Source organism: Aricia agestis, chromosome 13, assembly GCF_905147365.1.
Source record: "Aricia agestis chromosome 13, ilAriAges1.1, whole genome shotgun sequence".
NCBI classification, from domain to species: domain Eukaryota; kingdom Metazoa; phylum Arthropoda; class Insecta; order Lepidoptera; family Lycaenidae; genus Aricia; species Aricia agestis.
Window position 1 is genome coordinate 14559691 of NC_056418.1, and position 24796 is coordinate 14584486.

Sequence of the window (24796 nt, forward strand, 5' to 3'; positions counted from 1 at the left end):
ACGCGGACTAACATTGTGACACGAGAATCTTATATATAAGATTAAAGAAATTAATTTAGGCAGATAGCAGACCGACATTATTTGGTCAGGCTATGTCAAGCCCGGCCGACAGAAGATGATGACCAATGCAACGGTAACTTGACATAACCCGAACAATTAACATAGATCCATTTTTGTAGATAATACTACGTTTTTATCATGTAAGTAAAGAATTTAGCAAGGTTCAGAAGTATTTAGGTACCGTATGTAACAAATTTATTTACTTTATTATAATACAACCTTTATGATTATGCAAGTTCAGGAAGCCGAGTTATTCATAATAATGTCATTATGAATCATAATTTATACATAAATTCCTAAACAACTTTGTCCTTGTGTAATTTACATAAAAAAACTCATGTATACATAATGAGGTAACAAAATAAATATTCGCCACACGAAATCCTTACGAAATGCAGTTTATTGTCTACTTTATATTATTCCGAAAAAAAAACAAAAAAAAATACAGCGCTGTGTACAATTATTCCTAATAACTTGTCAGAGTTTTTGGGAGAATGTGAAAGAGTGATGTTGTGTTTTTATATTATTTTCCTAAAATTGTGTTATCTGGGTTTTTAATGTGTAATATTGGTAGGATATTAACCATTAAATATTCGTTATCGTGCACAAGTGTGGGAAAGTGATGTAGTAACCAGAAACGTGCTCTTTTGTGTTCCCTCCAAAACTCCATCAAAAGTTTCAGTAAAGCGTCCTACCACTTTACTGAATCGACCGACTTGACTTCTTGACTGTATTGACTTTATACTTAGACTTTGACTAGACTTTGGACCTGACTGACTTGACGATAATATAAAAAAAATTGTATTAAAAGAATATTGTTTTCCCGTCATAATATTATACTCGACACTGGCCATGGTTATAGCCGAAGTGCCATTATATGAAAAAAAAAATAATAACTTGTCATTCTCTGTCAAGTCATATATTTTACAACTAAGTTGCGCAAAATAGGCTTATCGCGCGGGAACCGTACATTTTCTAAGATAAAAAGTATATATCAGCTTATGTCCTTTACTTTTCAGCATAATCGGTTCAGTGGTTTGGGCGTGAAGACGTAAGAGACAGACAAACTTTCGTATTTATGATATTAGTATGGACTTTCTGAGTAGGCACCTCGAACCTTGTCATGATTCACATTATTCTTAAAAAAATCAGTTAACGCGAAAAGACTAAAGAAAACTTACGAATAGACAAGTTCCTTGAGATAACAACTAAAACAAGACAAACGTTATTTCAAGCCGGTTTCCCCTAAGGCCGTAGTATCATTCGATCTATCAGTGATAAAACACGTCCCCAGATCGTAAACAAAACGAATAAAATATCAGAACCTATGCAAACTAAACCGATAAAAAAGATTTTGCAAAACGAATTCATCTTTGCAAAAATCCGGGCCTCATTTCTATCCGGGATATATCCGGATATCTATACCCGGGTATAGAGCAACCTGCCAATGGATGTACCGGTTCAGTGGCACCGATAACCGGATCAGGTTTCGCCCGGGTTTCCGGTTAGATAGCGGTGCAAGGATTAAAAGATTAGCACATTTTTTGCTGGATTTTTTGGGTTGTGTTACTTTTTCATTTCTCTGTTTTTATATGAATGAATAAGTGTTTCTCTTTTGTTAATTGATAGTATGCCTTTTTCGCTACTTTCTTTATTATAGTATTAAAAAAAGTCTTATATGCATTGTACTATGTTCACGTTAAGGTGCTAAACATCATGTATATTATTCTACTAGATGAGAACTCTGTATCACTTATAAACTTTCCCTGGACTTCCATGGTCATGTTGAGACTCAAACTAGGCAAATCGGATCAATCGTTTCTGGGATCGCCACGCACTGTTTTTTGCCTCCAACAGGCAACCTTTTTGAAGTTGTATTGCGTAACTGTTTACCTAAATTCTGGTGACGATGGCAGTACACCTGCTTAGCGTAATTCAGGCGTATTCAAGGCTGTCTGGACGGTCGCCAGTTCTCTGTTTATCTGTAACCTAACTTAGACGATGCGAGACCTTATATTTCACATTTCTAGACACATTCAAACATATCTCAGATAAGAATATAATATTTGTACATGCGGAAGTGTATCTTACAGTGGGAATGTGGCATGATATCAAAAGAAAAACCATTTTAGCAATTTTAACCGACTTAAAAAAAAGAGATTATCAATGAAGAAGTTGGAATGAGGAAGTTTTAATTCTCAATTACGTACAATTTTGAAGTCAGTTTTATCTTTTTAAAATACAGTTATTACACAATATTATAAGCACGTATATTTAAAACAAAATATAATTAACCGTAATATATTAGATCATTGATAGTTACGTAATCTTGTCATTGGGTTTACTTGGGCATAACAGCTTGAAAGTAACTTTGGCTTTACATTATATTGTAATTTCTTAAAGTAAGTTTCTACCCAGATATATGCAAGTAAGGCATTGCTATTGGTAACATAATATTATTAATAATGGTAATTTAAACCAAAACATCGAAGTGACCAAGATGCATGCTTATTAAAAGTGTAAGCCATAATTAAAACACATTTACCCCTAGCTGAGTTACTCTTACTTGCTCGTTACATTTAAGCTGAAAATTGCTCAGAGCTCAGTCGCCCCAGCTACATATCTCTCTAAACTTTTAATGAAGGCGTGTCCTCGCTTATTGTCTTTTAATTGTGCCAAATTCTCAATGTAGGTTAAGTTTCATTACACTTTTTACACCGGCCCCATGAATTGTTAAAGAGTTACGACGGCTTTTAATCTTTATGTAGGCAGAGGTATCTTATGATAATATGAGGGAGTATTTTACTTGTAATATTATATATTTTATATATAAAAAACTATCGGTCTTACTCAAAATTAAAATCTTACGGTCTTACCACAAACGATTTAAACACCTGTTGAACAGTTGATTAGAAACAAATTCAGTACAAAATGGTCTCAAAACAACTGTTCAATAGATGTTTAAATCTTTTGTGGTAAGACCGTAAGATTTTAATTTTTGAGAAAAATACAATTTAACCACCTTTTTTAACCGTTTTTAAAGTTTGGTGCGAAACCCTCAAAATAATAGTTCATTCTGCCCAGACAAAAAGAAGCCAACCTCCCTAAGTCGAATAATTATATCTGTATCCAATATGTTTAAATTTACTCGGGGAGTCCCACATACCCCGGTAGCCATCCGCAGACCACCGGGGATGCGTAATTGCATTTCCACAACGATAAAAAAGGTCTATTCGATGCGAACATACAAACAAAAAAAAACATTCTTTATTTTAATGTGTAGACTGTAGATTTTGAGTCTTGTAAATGTACACATGTTATATAATAACAATTCGTTTGAAAATACCACTTTCCTTCCGATGATGATAATATAGTTCGTCCAGAATAAAAAACAAAGTCTGTTAATAAAACAAAAATAGAACGAACACTCAGACGTCTCGACGAGACGAGGCCGCTTCCCCGCGCCCTACTTCCACAACATTACATCTCGTATGCGTTTACCCTTATTTCCTTTCGATACAGTGTATTTTTCATTTCCATTTGGTTTTTTATTATAGGCATTTACAGTATGTAGCAAAACTAAGTGAAAATACTTTAGGGCGTGTATACCCCCACTGTGTAAGTCGCGGCACTGAAAAGGTAACTTTTATTTTACTTTTGTATTGGAAAATACACGACGCTGGGGCGCACATACAAATCACAAAAAATAGCTCTTCCAGCTTTGCTACTTTTACAAAGAACTCTTTATAAGAGACACATACACTCCCTCAAGTATTATCACTTAGTTTTGTTACACCTTATAGATGCCTATAATAATTATTATAGGCATAACTGCTGAATTAAGGCGTACGTTCGTTAAACCAAATCGCACGTCAACACTCCAGAAATATCCGTTTGGATGGAGGTTAACCGTTTAGATATATTGTATTGCGTTTTGACATTGCACACCATGCATTGCATGCTCATTAGAGCCAACTTTCTTACCACTCATTTTAACTTGTCAGTCCATAAAGCCCTCTGTGGCTCTCCTTCAATATTTCGAGGAAATATCAGTAAAAAAAATTGAGAGGTGTCAAGGGTCACCAGGATGGAACGAGGTTATAAAAAAATTAAATTTCCCGCCATAGAGGAATGGTAGAATTTTAAATTTGCCCTACTTCTCAGCTACTAAAAAATTGTCGTTACAACTTTTTCCTTCTAGCCCCCTTTCGCAACGCGCGATAAGGAACTTCGGTCCAATATATTATTAATGTATGAATATTTAATAATATTATTATTATTATATCAGTCATAATTTTAATCAAAAAGTTGAACTGGTAAAAGTATTTTTTACTGTGCGACAGTTAATTAAAACACTGTTCAAACGATACACAGGTTATACCAATATTAATCCGAAATAATTTTCAATATCAATTTTAATATCGTAATATCAATATCGACGGAATATTTGTCACCATCATAATCGTGACCAGGCGCGCAGGACCGTCCAGGCAATATTTCTCGTAGTTTGCTTTTATTCCGTAGTCGGGAGCGATAATTCGATTTTTATTTGATAATTTCACCCTTTATGATCTCCTGGTATTGACAGGGTCTGCTGGTTTTTTATTGTGCTGACTCGGTAAGATTTTATTTACGAGCTCTTTAGTTCGTGGACATATTTTATTGGCGTTAATTTAAACCCGTATATTATAGAAACCGATATAGTTGCTCTGTTACAACTTGCGGCTGCAAGTATTTCCATAAAATTTTGTGGAGATAAATTACAGTAAACACCTATCCTATCTTTATAAAACTGCGCAATTTTGAGTTATACTACTTTGATCTTCAGCTAGAAACCTGTGCCATTTCTGTACTTTCATATTCATTGTTTATTACACCCAAACCGATAGTACAATACTTCCTTCTTTCTACGAAATGTATCAACATCGTAGTGTAGGATAACACATATTAATATGACGTCCTCGGAATCAATCCGACGGGTCAGGAGCTGGCCGGCCGCCAGCACACCTAGACTAAATCACCATCAGCTGTCAATGCTAACGAGAAATCCATTCCCATCCTCTCACCGGCAGCTGGTGGAAAATTTGTAGCTTCCTGAGAAAATGGAGTTTCGATGACGCGCGCCGGGCGCCTTATAATTGAGTGCCTGCTGTGTCATGCGAGCCTGGTACTTTTGGGAATATTTTATTAGTTCTGGAATAAAATAAAGATTCTTGAAAACTCGAAGAGAAGTTTAAAATATGAAATGTCTATAAACTTTTCACTTTATAATCATAAAAAGAAAGAGAGGAATAAAAAATAACCCGACTAATTAAAAAAACTACTCTAAGGGCCTGTTTCACTCCTTTCTTATAAAGTGCCGAATAGGCTATTCATAACTTTTTGACAGATTCTCCATATTTGTCTAGTTAAGTGGTGGATAGCCTATTCGGCACTTATCAGGAAGTGGTGAAACAGGCCATAAGTGTCTAAACACACCATGCCGAAGTTTCGCCGGTGGAAGTTCGGCATGATTACGTCAGCAATGTCAAAAGCATAACGCGACGGAATTTCGGCATGGTGTGTCATCGGTAATTTAAAATACATTGCAGGTGGAATCATGCCGAACTTCCGCCGCGGAACTTCGGTATGGTGTGTTTAGACACTAACACTGCTAACATACTTAAATAAGCATATTGTTACTAACTTTCACTAGAAAATATAGTGTGGACGAAATAAGTCCGAAATAAAGTTTTACTTATTTATAATTTTATAAAAATGTACAGTTATATAATGTCATTTTTCACTTACGAAGTCGCAGAAAAGTGTTTATGAGTTAAAGGGTTGAATACTATTGATTACAAATTAATCTATTATGCCGTCCGATCAGTATTCCGTCGGTGGTATGCAAAACAAAACGCCAATCACATTCCTGGCCGATTACGAAAAGGGCCGGCCGATCGTAAACGAGCCCTATTCACCCTCCGCCGCTCCGCCGACCCAAAATAAGGGCCATTCGTGAGCTGATGAATTTAATTTTTTCATTGTTTTCAGTTGATTGGGGATGGATGGTTTTCAGGTACTAGACTTTTATACTTTAATAATTTTATGACATATTTAAATATCCCTATAGACTATACTAATATTAAAATGCCAAATGCTTTCTGTCTATCTATATGTTACCTCTTCCCGTCCAAACTTCGCGAGAAATGACAAAGGATAGTTATTATCCAAAAAAATGGACGGTTAACGAACGATAAACTTTGACACAATCATTACCAGTGTGCGAAAAAGCCAGAAATGATTTATATAACACTGTTTTAGATTAAGTATATACTTAAATGAGCTTTTGCCCGTGGCTTTCATCCCTCTTTTAACCCCTTGGAGGTAGAATTGATTATAATCCTTCCTGAGCAAATGCCTACGTCATATCATCTACCTGCATGCCAAATTTCAGCCTGATCGGTCCAGTGGTTTGGGCTGTGCGTTCACCATGTCAGTCAGTCACCTTTGAGTTTTATATAATATTCTTCTTTAGCTTTTAATATATAAAATATATTGTTGCAAAACTGCTCAAAGGTTTTGAAGGACATTTTTCAACACTTACCAGGTTGCATGACCAATTCTGCGATTGTATAATCAACTTAACATGGCTGCCATTTCTGTGAATCGCAATTAAAACTTTTAACGCCTCCAATCGGCTGCATTTTGACAGGAGCGTTAGATAAGGAATAGAAATGCTGGGTTTCGGTTTTCATAATTACCACTTTGAAATGTGCTTGGTGTTTAAATGTTTCATAATTTTTGCAGTTATACTAACTTGTAATAATAAGTAAGTATAAATACAAAATATGTAGTAATATTACCTACATTCGCCAGAATTTGAGACGGAACTGGTTAGTTAATGGGCTTAGTTTTAGGGTATGGAACCCTTAAACTAACCCCAAAGGGTAATAAAGATTATATACGTTATTATTATTCGGTCTACAAAGAGGATCCCAATACGAATTTACACGGTTGATCATAGAGGGTAGATTTCCTGGAAAAAGACCATCTATAAAATAGAAAATAGATCGATGATATAAAAGAATAGATCAGATCCAGATACCTAAAATTAAAGAAATTAGTCCAGCACTGGAAGTAATTAAACCTGTTGACCGCCGAACTTCGATTTGAAGAGGGAACTAGATGAAGATGATTATCATTAAGACTCATACACAACATACATTCTACTGTCACGACATTTATGCGTGTACGGTGTAAATTGTATTTATGCGGAGATCCCCCGGGGGCCAGGAGATTATAGTAACAAGGGTATGATTTTACCACCCCCTGTTAGACGTGTAAGGTTTAATTATTATTCTTTGGATTCTACGAATAATAAAAACAGGAAACGTAACTCACATACTATTACCGTTTTAAATTTGGTTCCTTTCGAACTGTCATGTAACGTCAGTCCAACACCGCTCAAGCCTACCTAAATATAGCAAATGTATTGAAATGTGTACCTGGTACACATTTTTGACGTATTGTAGAGCATGACTTTGACGGAGTTACTTTTCCTTAGTTTGGATTGTATAATTTTCTCTTATCTAAATAGTACTAGAAGCTAGCCAAAACTTATCGCGGGGGACTCAGAGTTTATCCATACCAAATTTCAGAAAAATCAGTTCAGTGGTTTAGGCGTGAAGAGTTAACAGTGTGACAAACATACAGATGGACACACTTTCGCATTTCTAATATCAGTATAGATTGGTTCAGCGGTTTAAGCGCGAACACGTTACAGACAGATACATTTCAGCATATTTTTTTATAAAATAAGGGGGCAAACGAGCAAACGAGTCACCTGATGGAAAGCCGTCGTCCATGGACACTCATAACATTAGAAGAGCTGCAGGTGCGTCACCGGTCTTTTAAGAGGGAACACGCTTTATAACATTAAGGGGCTGTTTCACCACTTCTTAATAAGTGCCGGATAGGTTATCCACAACTTATCTGACAGATATTCCATACTCTATCTGTCCAGTTAAGTTTTGGATAGGCAGCCTATCCGGTACTTATCAGGAAATGGTGAAACAGCCCCTAAATATGGATATGGATTTCAAAAACACCCAGTCCCTGTTATAGCTCATCGTCCCAATTTCGAATTCAGCCGTAAAGCACAATGTCACCGATGCTATCTAGCGCTTTAGCACCTGAGCTAGACATAAACTAGACTTTGTTGCGTGCTATGTCGGCTACAACTAAATAACTTTTTGTTTACTTGATGTGTTTATTTCAGGGGGGGGGTTTACTTATAAGATATGGACTGAGGATAAATGCAACTAACTGGTTTTTCATACATAGTTATTACATATTAATTTTTATATATCTGCCTGAGGTTCATGGCTTTTTATTTATTCATAAAAAATGTATATAAAATAGATTGAAATATATACAAATGTTTTGAAATGTAAATTTTGAAGAGCTATTTGACTGGTATACTCGTTTTAGTAAAAATCGGTGCAGTTTTGGAGTTTTCAAAAAAAAAAAACACCGCGATATTAAAAATATGTTAGATTATTTATAGTTATTTCCTAAAAAAACTCTCCACTCAATATTTTTAAACTCTTTATTAATCGCTTGCTGAGCAATTACTACTTAACATTATCGATCCAAAGCCTCGACCATGTTATCAAAAGCCATTCGTTTTAAACTATTTCAATTCGGCAAAAGCAAAAAGTAAATCACTCGGACAAGGCCACGTACATACGTCATCACCTCATAATTGGCAAAACTCCAAAGTAACAATATAATATTATCTGATACGTTTGCAAATAAATTCTTGATTAGGAATATAACTTGGGCATTATATTCATAAGGTGATTAAACAGGCGTCCATGCGAATATTACGTAATATTAGGTCATGACGTGGGAGAGCCATGCTTCGGCACGAATGGGCCGGCTTGACCGGACAAATACCACGGGCTCACAAAACGTGAAACACGTGAAACAGCGTTTGCGCTGTGTTTCGCCAAGTGGGTGAGTTTACCGGAGGAGAGGGTAGGGAAGTGAAAAGGGTAGGCCCTTTTCCCTTCCGTCAAAATCTGTCAAAAAGTTGTGAATAGCCTATTTGGCACTTTATCAGAAAGTAGTAAAACATTCCCTAAACCTACTGAATCGATTTGATGAAACTTCCCTAAGTTAAATAATACCTAGTACGACAAAAAAGGAATTACTTAAATCGGACCTTGTAGTTCCAGGGATATACGAAAACTGGGCAGTTCTAGAAATATTACATACATACGGGTCGAACTGATAGCCTTCTTATTTTAAGTCGTTTAAAAAAGGACCTAATATTTTGTTGAATTTTTTTTTATGAAATAAGGGGGCAAACGAGCAAACGGGTCACCTGATGGAAAGCAACTTCCGTCGCCCATGGACACTCGCAACATCAGAAGAGCTGCAGGTGCGTTGCCGGCCTTTTTAAGTGGGAATAGGGTAATGGGGGAGGGTAGGGGTGGGATGTGAAGGGAATAGGGGAGGGTAGAGAATAGGGGAGGGCAGGGAAGCGAACAGGGTAGGGCATTGGGCCTCCGGTAAACTTACTCACTCGGCGAAACACAGCGCAAGCGCTGTTTCACGCCGGTTTTCTGTGAGAACGTGGTATTTCTTTGGTCGAGCCGGCCCATTCGTGCCGAAGCATGGCTCTCCCACGTATCCCACGTCCGCTACGAAACAATCAAGAATTCACATTCTTGATTGTTTCGTAGCGGATTTCTACGGCGTAGACGAGTCGGCAGATGTGCTACGGCGTAGACGAGTCGGCAGATGTGCTACGGCGTAGACGAGTCCGTAGATGTGCTACGGCGTAGATGAGTCCGTAGATGTGCTACGGCGTAGCAGCTACGAAGAAGTACTAAAGTTGATGTAATTTTTTTCATTTTTTTTTAAATAAAAATAGGGGGCGAACATGCAAACGGGTCACATGATGAAAAGCAACTACCGTCGCTTATGGACGCTCGAAACATCAGAATAGTTGCAGGTGCGTTGGCAGCCTTTTAAGAAGGAAAACGCTATTTTCTTGAAGTTTTGCAGGTCGTGTTGGTCGTGTTGACATTAACAAAACATACAGCAATTATTATTGTATTTAAAGAAGATAAAACCAACTTCAAAATTGTACGTAATTGAAAATTAAAATTCCGTATCTCAAAAACTAATGAACCGATTCTAATAAAACTTACAGCATTCCCTAAGTTGAACAATACCTAGGACAACGAAAAAATAATTACTTTAATCGGACTTATACTTCCAGAGATATGCGAACAAAAACATAAAACGTACATAATATATAATATTCAAATTCATGCGAAAACTGGGCAGTTCTGGAAATATAACATAAGTACAGGTTGAATCAATAACCTCATTTTTTTAAGTTAGTTACATTACTTGATTGTTCCGTAGCGGCTTGCTACGTCGTAGATGAGTTCGTAGACGTGCTACGGCGCGGCGTAGCACGTCTACGAAGAAGTACTAAGATTGATATAATTTATTTTCATTTGTTTTTTTTTTATAAAAATAGGGGGCAAACGAGCAAACGGGTCACTTGATGAAAAGCAACTACCGTCGCCCATGGACGCTCACAACATCAGAATAGTTGCAGGTGCGTTGGCGACCTTCTAAGAGGGAATCTCTTCTTGAAGTTATTCAGGTCGTGCTAGTCCGGAAATACTGCTGGCGACAGTCCGTTCTAGAGTTTTACTGTGTGTAGCTACTATCTTACCGCCGTACTCACAGACATTTAATTACGATTAACCTTCAATTTAATGAAGAATTTGACAGATAATGTATGGGGTTTATGTCAAAACGAGCTCTTGCCCGCGGCTTCGCTCGCGTTAAAAAGTATTATTATATACAAACTTTCATCCCCTATTTGAACCCCTTGGGGTTGGAATTTATCAAAATCCTTTCTTAGCAGATGCCTACGTCAAAACATCTACCAGCATGCCAAATTTCAGCGCGATCCGTCCAGTGGTTGGGCTGTGCGTTGATAGATCACTATGTCAGTCAGCCAGTCACCTTTGAGTTTTATATATATAGATGTCAAAATTTTGAATTCATTACAATGAAGTAATTAATGTTCCACTCTGAGTGTGGCAGTTAGTCTCAGTGTCAGCTAACCCTAACTTCATGAGTATACTTTAACCCTGCAAACAACAGTCAACACTATATTGGACTTAAACACCGCTTAAGAGTTATTGTAATGTTCAGTTCTTTCATTGTGAGCTGTTAAGAGACCGGAACAATTTTCTTTTATGTTATGAATGAATGAATGTTTTTGTTCGCAATTTTGACCTACATCACTCAGTTTATATTGTTCATTTAAGTGTATTGGTATTTTTATGAAAACATTTTATATTCCAGGTTAGGTCTAGTTTTAGGGCTGACCCTTTGGTTTTGCTTTTATTTTATTTTTATTTCTTCGAAAAACTTACAGCTATTAATATATTTTGGTAAGGGCATACTTAATACAAAAGTGAAAAAGTTACTCTTTCAGCGATGCTACTTTTACAGTGAACTCTCTACAAGGAACACATCTACACTCTGAAGTATTATCACTTAGTTTTGTTACACCCTGTACATAATTATATTTTAACAAAATCCTTGTTACAAATTTTTATAATAATATTATGTAATATACAACCAAAACGGAAAATAATTCTTTATACCATTAAGGGCCTGTTTCACCACATCCTGATGAATGACGGATAGGCTATCCACAACTTAACTTGACAGATAAAATATGGAGAATGTGTCAAATAAGTTGTGGATAGCCTAGCAGGCATATTATCAGAGAGTGGTGAAACAGGCCTTTAATATGAAACTAAATACGCTTACATCATAAACTTGCATAATCGCCATCATTGGTATATGACAGTTATCAGGGATAATGAATCGAATGGAAAAACCGCGACCAATTAGTGGTTCCGTCACAGACAGACTCATTCGCTTATTCATTGAATGTTTGTGAATTCTGTTGACCCTACGCCGTTTGGATAGCTTGAGTGGTTTACAGATGCCAAGTAAGCGTAAATATAACGATACTAAATGATGCCCGCAACTCCGTTGCGCCAAAATTCGTTTATCGCGCGGGAACCGTACATTTTTCAGGGACAAATATAATAATAACTATGGACGCTTCACACCACGTCAGTCTGGTCCCGTGCTAAGTACCTGAAGGACTTGTGTTAAGGGTACCAGACAACGGAAGTATATTTAATATAATATATACATTTAAGATTTGAATTATATTATACACTAGCTGTTGCCCGCGACTTCGTCCGCGACAGTAATATTATAGTAGTATGTCTGCAGGCTGATAGAATGTTGAAATTACAAAATATGTATAAACAAATATAAAAATTTAAAATATATCCTCCTCCTTTATTGGAAGTCGGTTAAAAGGTAGCCTAAGTTACTCCTTATTATATCCGCTATCTTCCAAAAAAGTCCCGTTAAAATTGCTCCAGCCGTTTCAGAGATTAGTCGGAACAAACAGACATACAGACAGACAAAAATTGTAAAAAGTGCTATTTTGGTACATGTACCTATGTACATTGTACATTCATATGCATGTAGTAAAAAAACGGTTCTTTCAATATTACAAACAGACACTCCAATTTTATTTATATGTATATAAATAATATATTTAATACACATCCAAGACCCAGGAACATTGAAAACTTTTTGTTCTACCAACTCGCTCACCGACAAGCCACAGCGGTCGTCATCCTCTGTGGCTCAGTTCAGTCGGAGGGATAAAAGTATCCTATGTCTCCCGGAATACCCGGAATTATATTCATACCAAATTTCAGCAAAATCGGTTTAGTGGTTTGGGCGTGAAGAGGTTACAGACAGACGAACAGACACTTTCGCATTTATAGGTAATATTAGAATGGAAGTATGGATATGGATGCGACCTGTGGATGCGACGGATCGAAACGATTGATGCTATCTTGACATTTGAGTTTTGACTATAACAACGGGTTCTCACTTCTCAGAGAGAAAAACCGTCCCAAAAATCCCTAAGTCCTGGTATGTCAATTTCATCATATATCAATTAGACTTTAAATAGCAAAATCTGGGAATTCACTTATTCCTGAGGAGCGTGTAAGCGATAGCGCGATGTAGCCGACATACAGCGCTACCTATGTTCCCGGCTGGGAACTAACAAACAGCGGGTCACGGGTCACCACCTAATGGGGGTCGCGAAGCTTCTGTAGGGGTCGTGAGGGGTCAAGAGATAAATTTAAGCAAAAAAAAAAAAACAATGATTAAAAAGATCTATATTGTGAAGTAGGAAAATTTTAACAAAAATATATAATATTCACAAACATAGGTACATAGTATGTAAGTCCAGCGAGGCTAAAATGGTCGCTCTGAAGAATCATGATATGAATCATAATATGATTCATTTTTCTAAAATCGCAAAATGCAACTCTTATTGCAATTCATTTCTGTATTTGTGTACTGATTTGACATTTGTCAGTTTGACAGTTTTAACAATTCATTTGCTGAATTGATTGAGAGGAATTGCTAGATGTGACCATTTTAGCCCCGCAATATTTACATACATGATACATACTAATTGATAACAAAGCAAGCGCCGCGAAATATATTTTTCATACTATAAAAAAGATTAAAAAAACTAAACCAGTGTTAATAACAATCTTCTACTAAATTAGTTTATTTCCTGTAAACCGTACAATTTATGGAAATAAAAACTATCTTATGTCCTTTCTATCTATCTCCGTACCAAATTACATCAAAATCGGTTCAGGGGTGCAAGAAATTACGTGTAACAGACAGACACAGTTTCGCATTTATGATATTAGTATACCATGCTAATGTCTAGCTATTTGACCGAGCTTTGCTCGGTATTCGATAAAACACGAATAAAATGACATTTTCTAAAAATGATTCCCAGCTAGATCGATTTATCGCCTCCGAATGAAAATCGTAATATGGGGAATACTGACAATGAACAGCGTTGCTGTCTGAATTGACCCTTAAGGCGACGCCTTGATAATTTGGCTGTAGCAATATCGATTTTTCTCAGCAATGACTAAAGTTAAGAAATTAAAGTTCATTGTCAGTATTCCCTATATTACTCATAGCATAACTCGATTGGTCAACTTTTATAACACAGAATAATCAATTAAAAAGACCTCTTTAAAAAAGGGATACCTATTTTCCCAACAGAGGAGAGTGATGTAAGCTTCCAAAATTTGTACATAAATTGGTTCAAGCATACACTTTAATTTGCCCATGGCTTATATGAAATGTATTTATGGTTTTAAATTACGCAACAAAAACCATTTTTGTCGCTTACGCCCTTTCCAATTTTTGCTGTTCCATTGCTTATTTCACAAGCAATCTAAAACATAATATCCAACACGGTTTTAAGGGTCCATATGGCCAAAAACGGAATCCTTATTTACTTTAACGCGGCGTCACCTTAAGCGTAATCATGCCGACGCCTCCGTGGTCTAGTGGTATAGAGCGCGGCTCTTGACTCGCGTTGGAAACATGTTATTTCCAAGTTTGGTTAGGACAATGCAGGCTGATCACCTGATTGTCTGACAAGTAAGATGATACATGCATCGGATGGGCATGTCGGTCCTGCGCCTGATCTCTCGCCAGTCGTGTCGGTCTTCCGTCCCACTGGGTTATGAGAGTAAAGGAATAGAGAGTGCTCTTGTGTACTGCGCACACACTTGGGCACTATAAAAATTACTCCTGCGTAGCTGGCCTGGTTTCAATGAAACCGGCCACCGTCACCGAAAAAAATTATTATTACTATTAATCATGCCGAACTTCGGCCACGTTTTTGCGGCCTAGTGTGTTTAGAGTAGACACTTTAAACCTCATCTCACAAGTATAACAAACGTTAGAAAGTAAACAAAAGAGAAAAATATCCTACGAACTTCTTTAATTAGAAGTCCCGATGACTGGATTTCAGGGTTCTGATACGAAAACTTCCCTGCATGTCCACAAAAGTTACCAGGATATTCTTGTTTTGTATTTTTTTCTTTTGTTATGTGTTTGATATAAGTATATTATGTCAAAACTTTTAATAAAGTATTATTAATTGCGTTAATTTATTTAAAGTTCTATCAAATATAGTTGTTCCGATATTTTAGGAGTTAAATGTGGTCGCACATTTATCGGCACGCACTCGACGAACGCGCCGCATTTTAGAATTCGTCGTATGAAATGACGTGAAACCTCGCACATTCGTCCGCACCGTACGCGCCGCATTTCGTGTACTGAACGATGTTACGGCTGCGACATCCGTGATCGCAGCGACGCGTGTTTTTTTTATGAAAGAAGGGGGCAAAAGAGCAAACGGGTCACCTGATGGAAAGCAACTTCCGTTGCCCATAGACACTCGCAGCATCAGAAGAGATGCAGGTGTGTTGCCGGCCTTTTAAGAGGGAATGGGGAGCATAGGGTAGGGAATTGGGCCTCCGGTAAACTCACTCACTCGGCGAAACACAGCGCAAGCGCTGTTTCACGCCTTAACGTGTTCCTTAGATAATAGCCTAGCTGTGCGTTCGACGCGTACAGCGCTGACAAAGTAAAGGATATCAGCTTTATGTTTCTATTCATATATTTCTAGACGTAACTCTCTCAATATGCCAAAATTCCTTTATCGCGCGGGAGCCGTCGATCGAATCAAATCCGGGATAAGAAGTATCCTATGTCCTTTCTTGGGATTCAAAGCATCTTCAAACCAAATTTCAGTAAAATCGGTCCAGTGGTTTGGGTGTGAAGAGGTAACAGACAGACACAGACAATCAGAATACTTTCATAATATTAGTATGGAAGAGTGAATAATATTAGTATGGAAGAATGATAAACAAAATGTTGACTGGAAGAGATTGCTCGTTAGCAATAAGTTCGCCTTTTGTGCATCATCAGAATATGTTGTCATATGTAAAATGATTTTATTTTGTATTGCGTGCAATAAAGTGTTTTTTGTATTGTATTGTATGAATTAGTGTCCCTTTTTTCTAGCTAAGGTCAGTGGGAATGAAGGACTGCACAAGGTTGTCCTAAAAGTTTGGCCGCGCGCCAGATTTCAATTTGGCCCTACAAAAGGGGCTAAAGGAACAAAATCGTAAGGGCGTAGTCATTAAAGGGTACTTTCGGTTTCGTTTGGTGAAAGACCACACGAATGACGAAACCGAAAAAAAAATATTTTTCTTCTAATCGGTTTCATTTGGTAAAAGTCCTTTTTTCTGATCGGTTTCACAATATGTAAAAGCAATCAGAAAAAACCGTTTGTACAAGGAGTTTTTTTGATTAAATTTTGTCCTGTATTTTTAGTAATCGTTCTTATTTGGCACAACAATAATTCTGTAATAGGCTCCTTCAGGCCTTTGCATCCTTTGTGGATAATTTTAAGAGTATTTTTTGAGCGAAGTAACCGCTCTTCAAATATACTGTGTGTGTCTGGCACATGATTATTGTTGCCCACGCGCGCAACATTAGAATGCGTTTTTTCTACCCTGGGGTAGTAGAGAATGCCACAAGACATTAAAGCCGTCCCCTGAGCAAACGACCGCCGCGAAAACGATTTGCCGCGTTGCCGAGATCGCACATATTTTTTTTTACTTAATTATCTTAGTTCAAAATTGACCTAAAAAAATTCAAACGGCAAATAATATTATGTAGTTAATGAAATAGTCGATCAATTGGCGTGTGTTTCAAATAAACGTAAATTATTGTGAATACAAGGGAGATACTGAATGTATGCTTAAATTTAAATAAATTGGTATTATGTACTTTGGAAGCTGATATCATGTGTAAAAAAACAAAAATAGGAAATTAATAACGGAGAAATAATTAATATTCATATGCTGAAGATTATTGCTGTAATTTTCTTAATATAATTTTGCAGCTTTCAAATTATGAGTTAACAAGGCTCTAAAAACGGTAAATTACGGCATCTTCGTAGGGGGAGCGTCTTAAGTCATTGTAAATATTTGCATGAATGTTTTAAATAAATAAATAAAAAATACGTGTAGTAGGTACTCGGGGACTGTCGCGGTAAATTTATTTAGCTAGTCTACACGCATATTTCTAGTCGCACGCACACAAACACCGTGCCGATGTCTGGCAACGCCACACCGAAGAGTGGGGGTCGTTAGGTTTTTGTTGTTACGAAATTTCTTGATTTGGTCGCCGCGCTCAAAGCTCGCGATAAAAGATATGCAATAGCTTAGTAAATAAATAAGTCAGTGTTTTTCAAACTATGGGTCCCGACTCCCAGGGGGGTCGCGAAGCTTAAAATGTTAAAAGGACTATTTTATTAAAAAAAAGATTATTGCAATTTAACAGAAGGAAATCTTCAAAAATACATGCATGATAAAAAAAAGCCAAATTCGTGAAATATTTTGTCATGTCAGGGGGGGTCGCGTCATAAATAAGTTTGAATAACACTGAAATAATTAAAAGACCAACCTCAGTCCCCTGCACCTTCAGCTTCATGTGGTCTTCTCGCGTGGTCTTCCCGTCTTTCCGCTTCTTCCAGCAGTACCCGTCCCGTCGGTACCGTACCTTCTTCCGACTGTACAGCAGCATGGAGCCGCTTTTTGGCCTGCAACAAAAAATAGATTCAAATAGTAAATTTTTAAAATAATTGTATATCTTCCCTCCGAAACAGTAGTTATAATAGTCTAGTGGTGGTACTCGTAGTCATTCATAATCATATTTTATCGATTTAATTGTGTTTTGTTACAAAATATTTTTTATATTGTATTTCTTAATCGTGAACGCTGCGTCGCACAAATTACTATATTGTGTTTAACAAGTTTTTAATGTATTAGGAACTGTTGTATGTAGGTACTGTTTGGTGTCCTTAATAATTAATTTAAATAAATAAATAGTAGGTTAATTTAAATAAATAAATAGAGGCTGTGGCTGTCACAATCCAATATCAAAATCAACTGCTCTGACTCGCTGGAACCCAGATAAACCCCGCGAGGTTTTCGGATACGGCACATCATAAAAGACTAATGTTTTTTTTTTGATAAATAAAGGCTTTAAAAAAACTGCGCTGCTACAGCTACTAATGCCTGTTTAGAAATGCCTATATTATTATTAAGGTGAAACCGCACAGTGCGACACAACATGACTTTCCTTCCATAGAACTGACGTCTTAGGGTCAATTCAGACCGCAACGCGACGCGTAGATTGTATTGAATTGACAGATTTCAATTGTGTGAGATGTCATGCAAGTCTGTCAATTTAATACAAATTTAAAAATACGCGTTGCCGCCTGTATTCTTGACCCAGTAAAACATAAAAACATGTTTTTTTTTCAGATTTCCTTTGTTTTTAATCCGTTACTATAGTTGCATGAGAGAATTATGTTTTCATGAAGAAACTATCCCTCTGAATTATTCGTAGCGAACAACATCTAGTACAAAATATTTAAACTTACATTACCGCGGTAACAAACAAAATCGTTTTTCCGATCACGTCCGAAACCTTTTGAACTTAACGACGATTAGTATACAAAAGTAACAGACGTTTAATCGTCGTATAAACATGGTGGAGCTCGTCCTGTGCCAACAGCTCCGAGGGAATAAATACATTTTATTATGAAGTGACAAATACCTTTTGACTCAAAGGAATGCTTTGAAGTGTTTAACTATTTAATATTATTTGAGAGACGCTGGCCTTTTGTTTTTTATTTGAAGGAAAAGCTGTTTTTACAACATAAACACTTTATATTCATAATATTTACATTTTTGAGGAGGAGAGGATTGAATATTGTTTCCTAGTATTTATGTGTATGATGGAAGACACTGGTCTCCACGACATAGGGAATCCTAGTGTGGAGATCAGAGTTTGTGTAAGATTAGCGTGTAAGTTTCTTTAAGCGAAACTTCGATCACTAATATATTAGTGATCGAAGAAGCGAAATAAAGATTTGTTTATTGTTTATTTAATACCAATGATATTATAAAATTATAAATTTTACTATTTTTTCCTTTACTTATTTGAAAGTTTAATCTTTGGACGAGTTATGATCTTATATATAGTGTGCATGTGTTAAATTGGCCAGTGTTAGAAGACCTTAGACAAACAGTTTGCTACTTCTTCACTCTCTTTAACACTCTGAACCGATTTAAACGACGTTTCATATATTATGCGCACCGGTAAAGAAACTATCCTTTGTAATATGGGATAGTATACATCCTAGCAAAATGTACGGTCCTTACTTAGAAACTTTAAATAAGTAAACGAACTTATGTAGCATCGAAAAAATTGATTCCGTAGGCAAATGGCAAACCTAGTTTATTTGGTCAGTTTATAGCAACTCAATATCATATAATATATTATAGCAAGATTCAAGATCTGTCGTCTGGGTTTGACATAACGCGACAAAATCACGTAGGATCTACGTGATTTTGACGCGTTACCTGCCTAAAAATGAATTTCTTTGCTAGTACCACGTTTACGCTGAGAACAAACCCCATCTTCCAACCCAAAACAAATCTGCTCCACAAATCTAAGAGCAATAAAAATGTTCAATGGGAAAGTTTGTATGATAAGTTACGGGCAGATGAGCAAACTGATGGATGGAGGGCAGATTTGGCAGCGGGTTTGGCAAGTGAAACCCACCGCCGTTTAATCATATCATCTGAATTCGCGCCAATATTAAAAAATCGGCCGCCATCATTGTTTTATGGCGCGGTTATTAATTCCCACTTTTTGTCGCTTCATCTCCCGATTAAAGTGATATTTTAATATTCTTGGCTATCAATATTTTGGTAACATAATTTGTGGGTTATGTGCTTTTTTCTGGGTTGTTTTCTTGCAGCGAAGATTTAAATTGAGCTACGAAAAGATGTAATGCTGATGGCGTAATTAAAGTATAAAGTTTTTTTGGTCGAAAAAAACTTTATACCTTGAATGAATGCTAATCAAATATAATTCCGCCTCGTTCATCGTCCAGACTGAAGATTTTATTTTGAATTTGGAAAACTTCTATAGGGCGATGTAGAATTGAAGTGCACACTACCACAGCTGAACACTAAAACTTTTTTTTTTTTTTTTATGAAATAAGGGGGCAAACGAGCAAACGGGTCACCTGATGGAAAGCAACTTCCGTCGCCCATGGACACTCGCAGCATCAGAAGAGCTGCAAGTGCGTTGCCAGCCTTTTAAGTGTGAATAGGGTAATAGGGTAGGGAAGGGAAGGGAATAGTTGAAGGTAGGGAAGGGAATAGGGTAGGGGTTAGGGGATTGGGCCTCCGGTAAACTCACTCACTCGGCGAAACACAGCGCAAGCGCTGTTTCACGCCGGTTTTCTGTGAGAACGTGGTATTTATCCGGTCGAGCCGGCCCATTTGTGCCGAAGCATGGCTCTCCCACGTTTAAAACTGAATCTTTAATTGATGTTTCAAAAAAATTCAAAGCTTTCGCAAATATGACGTGCCTTTAATTAAAAAAAAATATGCTTCGCATCACTTTCTTCTTAATAAAACTTTCTCTGAACATCCACGAATATTTCGAAACTAAAATTAGCCATATGGTCCAGCGATTCTCTCGTTTTAGCGCAACTTACAAAATGTTAAATTAATTTTTATATACACACTACGAGGGCTGCTATTTATGTATCCGGAATTAAAAAAAGAAACAAACATATATCATTTAATATGGTTTTATTGCTTTTCAAAATATTCGCCGCGATGATCGACACACTTTTGCATACGCTGGAACCAATTTTCATAGCACTTTTTCCATTCTGATTGAGGTATCTCCAAAACGTGCATTTTGAACGCATCAACAGCCTCTTCGCGGCTCGAAAAACGTTGACCACGTAATTTGTTCTTCGCGTATGGAAATAAAAAGAAATCGTTAGGTGCCAAATCAGGGCTGTACGGCGGATGACCAGTCAATTCGATCTTTTGACCCTCCAAAAACTGAGTTGTTTCAGCTGAGGTGTGACAGCTAGCATTGTCGTGATGTAATATGATTCTGCGTTGTCGGTTGTCCTTTCTTATTTCTTCAAAGACTTCTGGTAAACAAATGGTCGTATACCATTCAGAATTAACCGTTTTACGATTCTCTAATGGCACTGTAGCCACATGTCCATTAATTCCAAAAAAACAGGCGACCATTTGCTTCAAAGTACTTTTTGCACGAGTAACTTTTGTTGGTTTCGGCTCATCTTTGAACACCCACACCGTTGACTGTTGTTTAGTTTCGGGGTCATATGCATAGATCCAAGATTCATCACCTGTGTAGATATTATAAACGGCTTTTGACGTACCACGGTTGTATTTTTTTATCATTTTTTTGCACCAATCGACACGAGCCCGTTTTTGATCGATTGTCAAGTTGTGCGGAATCCAACGCGAACATATTTTTTTTACAGCCAAATGTTCGTGTAATATCTTATGTATGCTCGTCATACTTATGCCTAAGGACGCCTCTATCTCGCGATATGTAACATGACGATCACGCATTATTAGTTCCCGCACAGCATCTATATTTTGTGGGACAACAGCTGTTTTTGGGCGACCTTCTTTATTTTCATCCGTGAGCATAGACCGCCCACGATTAAACTCACTGTACCAGTGATAAACAGTGGTTTTTGATGGTGCTTCATCTCCAAAAGTTGCGGTGAGTTGAATAAAGCACTGTTGTTGATTTAGCCCACGCCGAAAATCGTAGTAAATCATTGCACGAAAATGTTCACGCGTTAAATCCATGGCAAATGAAGACACGCAATTTTCAAAATGACGCCACAATGGAAAAATAATTGACAGTCACATGAAACAAAATGTATTCTTCAACCAAAGAGTTCTATTTTCAAATGTTGTAATTACTTTTTAAATATTGTTCTTGTAAGTGGCCAGTTCCGGATACATAAATAGCAGCCCTCGTAGCTGTCCCGGTGAACTTCGTGTCACTTTAAAACCTTCCCTGGACTTCTACGAATATTTTAAGACTAAAATCAGCCCAATCCGTTCAGCCATTTTCGAGTTTTAGCGTTACTAACACAATTGACAATACATTTTTATATATATAGATAGTTGATAATTAGATTTAAAAACTCATATTTGAACATAAAACCTCATAAAAATTTTAAACTTTTTAAAATCGAAATCTGTATAAACTCGTGGCCTTACACGTTATTAACAGCAATAAACAACCCGCTGACGGGTCGAGCAATATTTTTTTATTTCCCCGCCATATTTCTTATTAACGCCATTATTCGAGAGCCTTCACAATTTTCCAATGACTAAAATAAATTTAAAATTTACGGTCCAGCTGTCGCCACGCACAGATAAGATAAACCAGTGTTTTTCAACCTGTGGATCACGACACTCTGGCGGGTCGCAAAGCTTCTGAGTTGCAAAGCCGAGAGAACGATTTCAGTAAAAAAAAATAAGATTAAAAAGATTAATATATTTTGTAGGACAATATTATGTTCACAAAACTATATACTTAAGTACATGATAAAAAAGCGAAGGATAGTGCTGCGAAGTATTTTTTCATACTACAGGGTTCGCATCATAAAAAAAGGTTGAATAACACTGAGATAAACGAATTATGTAAGACACATGACCATGAGAGCGGTGGGACCACTTTGGGACCTGTAGGGAATAATTATTCATACAATAATGATAGCTGCTGATAACCGTTGAATTGTTAACGAGGGTAGAATTCGATTCCATGTGAATTTTAATTCGGTTTGTTACCTCTGCATTCTCTTTATCAGGCTGACAAACAGCATACACTTATAAATTCATTGTCAATTTGTCAGTATATTCCTAAAGTATGTCAGCCTTAAGAGGCACTACTTAGCATGCTGTTGCTAGCTTACAGAAACATAGAGTCATAGAGTCGCTCTTTTTCTCTATGAGGGAAGACTCGACCGTGACCGTGGTATAATATAGGCCCTATATATTTGCAGATAATATTGCCCTCGACTTTGTCCGTGTACATATAAAGGGTCAATTCAGACCGCAACGCGATGCGTAGATGCATTTCTAAATTTATACTGAATTGATAGATTTAAATTGCGTGAGACCTCTTGCAAATCCATACAGCTTTATAATTTTGGTATCGATAGAGATGACGGTCTTCAAAATGTAAGAATCCAATTGAAATAAAATTGCAGGAACCTCACGCCACTACTAACTCAAGCAAACATAATAATTTTATACGTGGGAGAGCCATGCTTCGGCACGAATGGGCCGGCTAGACCGAAAAAACACCACGTTCTCACAGAAAACCGGCGTGAAACAGCGCTTGCGTTGTGTTTCGCCGAGAGAGTGAGTTTACCGGAGGCCCAATCTCCTACCCTATTCCCTTCCCTACCCTCCCCTATTCCCTTCCCATCCCTACCCTCCCCTATTACCCTATTCCCTCTTAAAAGGCCGGCAACGCACCTGTAGCTCTTCTGTTGCTGCGAGTGTCCATGGGCGACGGAAGTTGCTTTCCATGAGGTGACCCATTAGCTCGATTGCCCCCTTATCACATAAAAAAAATTTTTGGCAATCTAGATTATTTTTGACATCATCTTTTAACTATTTATTTGCAATGAAACTTTAGAAACCCCACGCTGTACCAAATCTAGATCATTTTGAAATATTTTAACAATTTGCCAACTAAACTCTACATTTTCCACGTGACAGATGAGTTATTTGCGTCTAGTTAAAAAAACCTTTCGTACACAATCGTTAATCGCGTTGACGGGCAAAAAAACGTCGTGATATACGCGTCCAATATGCGATTTATTGGTCTCGCTCATGAATACCAGCTCCCGTTCAGATAGCAAAATATGGTGGTGCTATAGCACGAAATGAAACGGGAGTATAATAGGTGACAACAATGGTGTATGAAAATGGCCGCCGAACAGCCTACTTTTTGGGAGTTAGTTAAGAACATTCGAGAATTGTATATCCTTAAAAGTGGATCAGGAAGGAAGTTTGCAGTCAGAACTGTTCAGACCTGCCGCACAGCTGATTGCTCGATCCGAACGTCCAGAGGCAAAGGAAGGTATACAGCGTCTTCCAGGCATACGCGGCCTGCGGTGGCGGTGGCGGTCAGTTGGATGACTTGGCCGCGTTGCCGCGTGTGTCTGTGTCGTTCCTAGAACTCTCAAGTCACCCAAGTGACCGCCACCGCCACCGCCACCGCAGGCCGCGTCTGTCTGGGAGACGCTTAAAGATTTTGACAGCGCCCATATGTTAGTTATTTGTAATGTTGAGACATCTGCTGATAAATGATTCGATTTTAGGAAATAATAATGTCAAGAGATTTGAAACAAAGTTAAAAATTTTGTAGCTGGAATATAGGTTTTAAAGATAATTCGTAGAAATGGATATATAATATTATTACTTCAATGTTTTTACTCTCGACAGCAGCACCAGCACAAACAGTAAACAAAAAATTTTGTTCGACGTTTGCAACATGTCGGATTTTGTTCAGATTAATTAATATTTACTATATTATGTACTAGTGGGGTGCCACTAGCACATACGCGTAACCATAAACCTATAATGCTATATTAAGTCTATGCGCGTAACATTCTCTATTAGAAAAAACATCCTTCCAATTTTAAAGATAAATAGAAAAAAAAACTTTTAATACGCACAAGTTTTTAATCTGTGGTGAGGGGATCCCCCGACGATCTGTCAAGACCAGCGGTAATTCCCCGGCCATATTTCAACGCTCCCGCGGCTTA

The 24796-nt window shown here is 37.3% G+C and overlaps 1 protein-coding gene across 2 annotated transcripts in view; it reads right to left on the minus strand.

Moving 5' to 3' along the window:
- LOC121732865 (calmodulin-binding transcription activator 2) overlaps nucleotides 1-24796 on the minus strand; it is a 232849-nt gene that overhangs the window by 29292 nt on the left and 178761 nt on the right. For both annotated transcript variants that reach the window (XM_042122859.1, XM_042122858.1), the window contains one exon: nucleotides 17548-17683. In XM_042122859.1, coding sequence (XP_041978793.1) covers nucleotides 17548-17667 — 120 coding nt within the window. In that variant the 5' untranslated portion in view covers nucleotides 17668-17683. The remainder of the gene's footprint in view (nucleotides 1-17547; nucleotides 17684-24796) is intronic.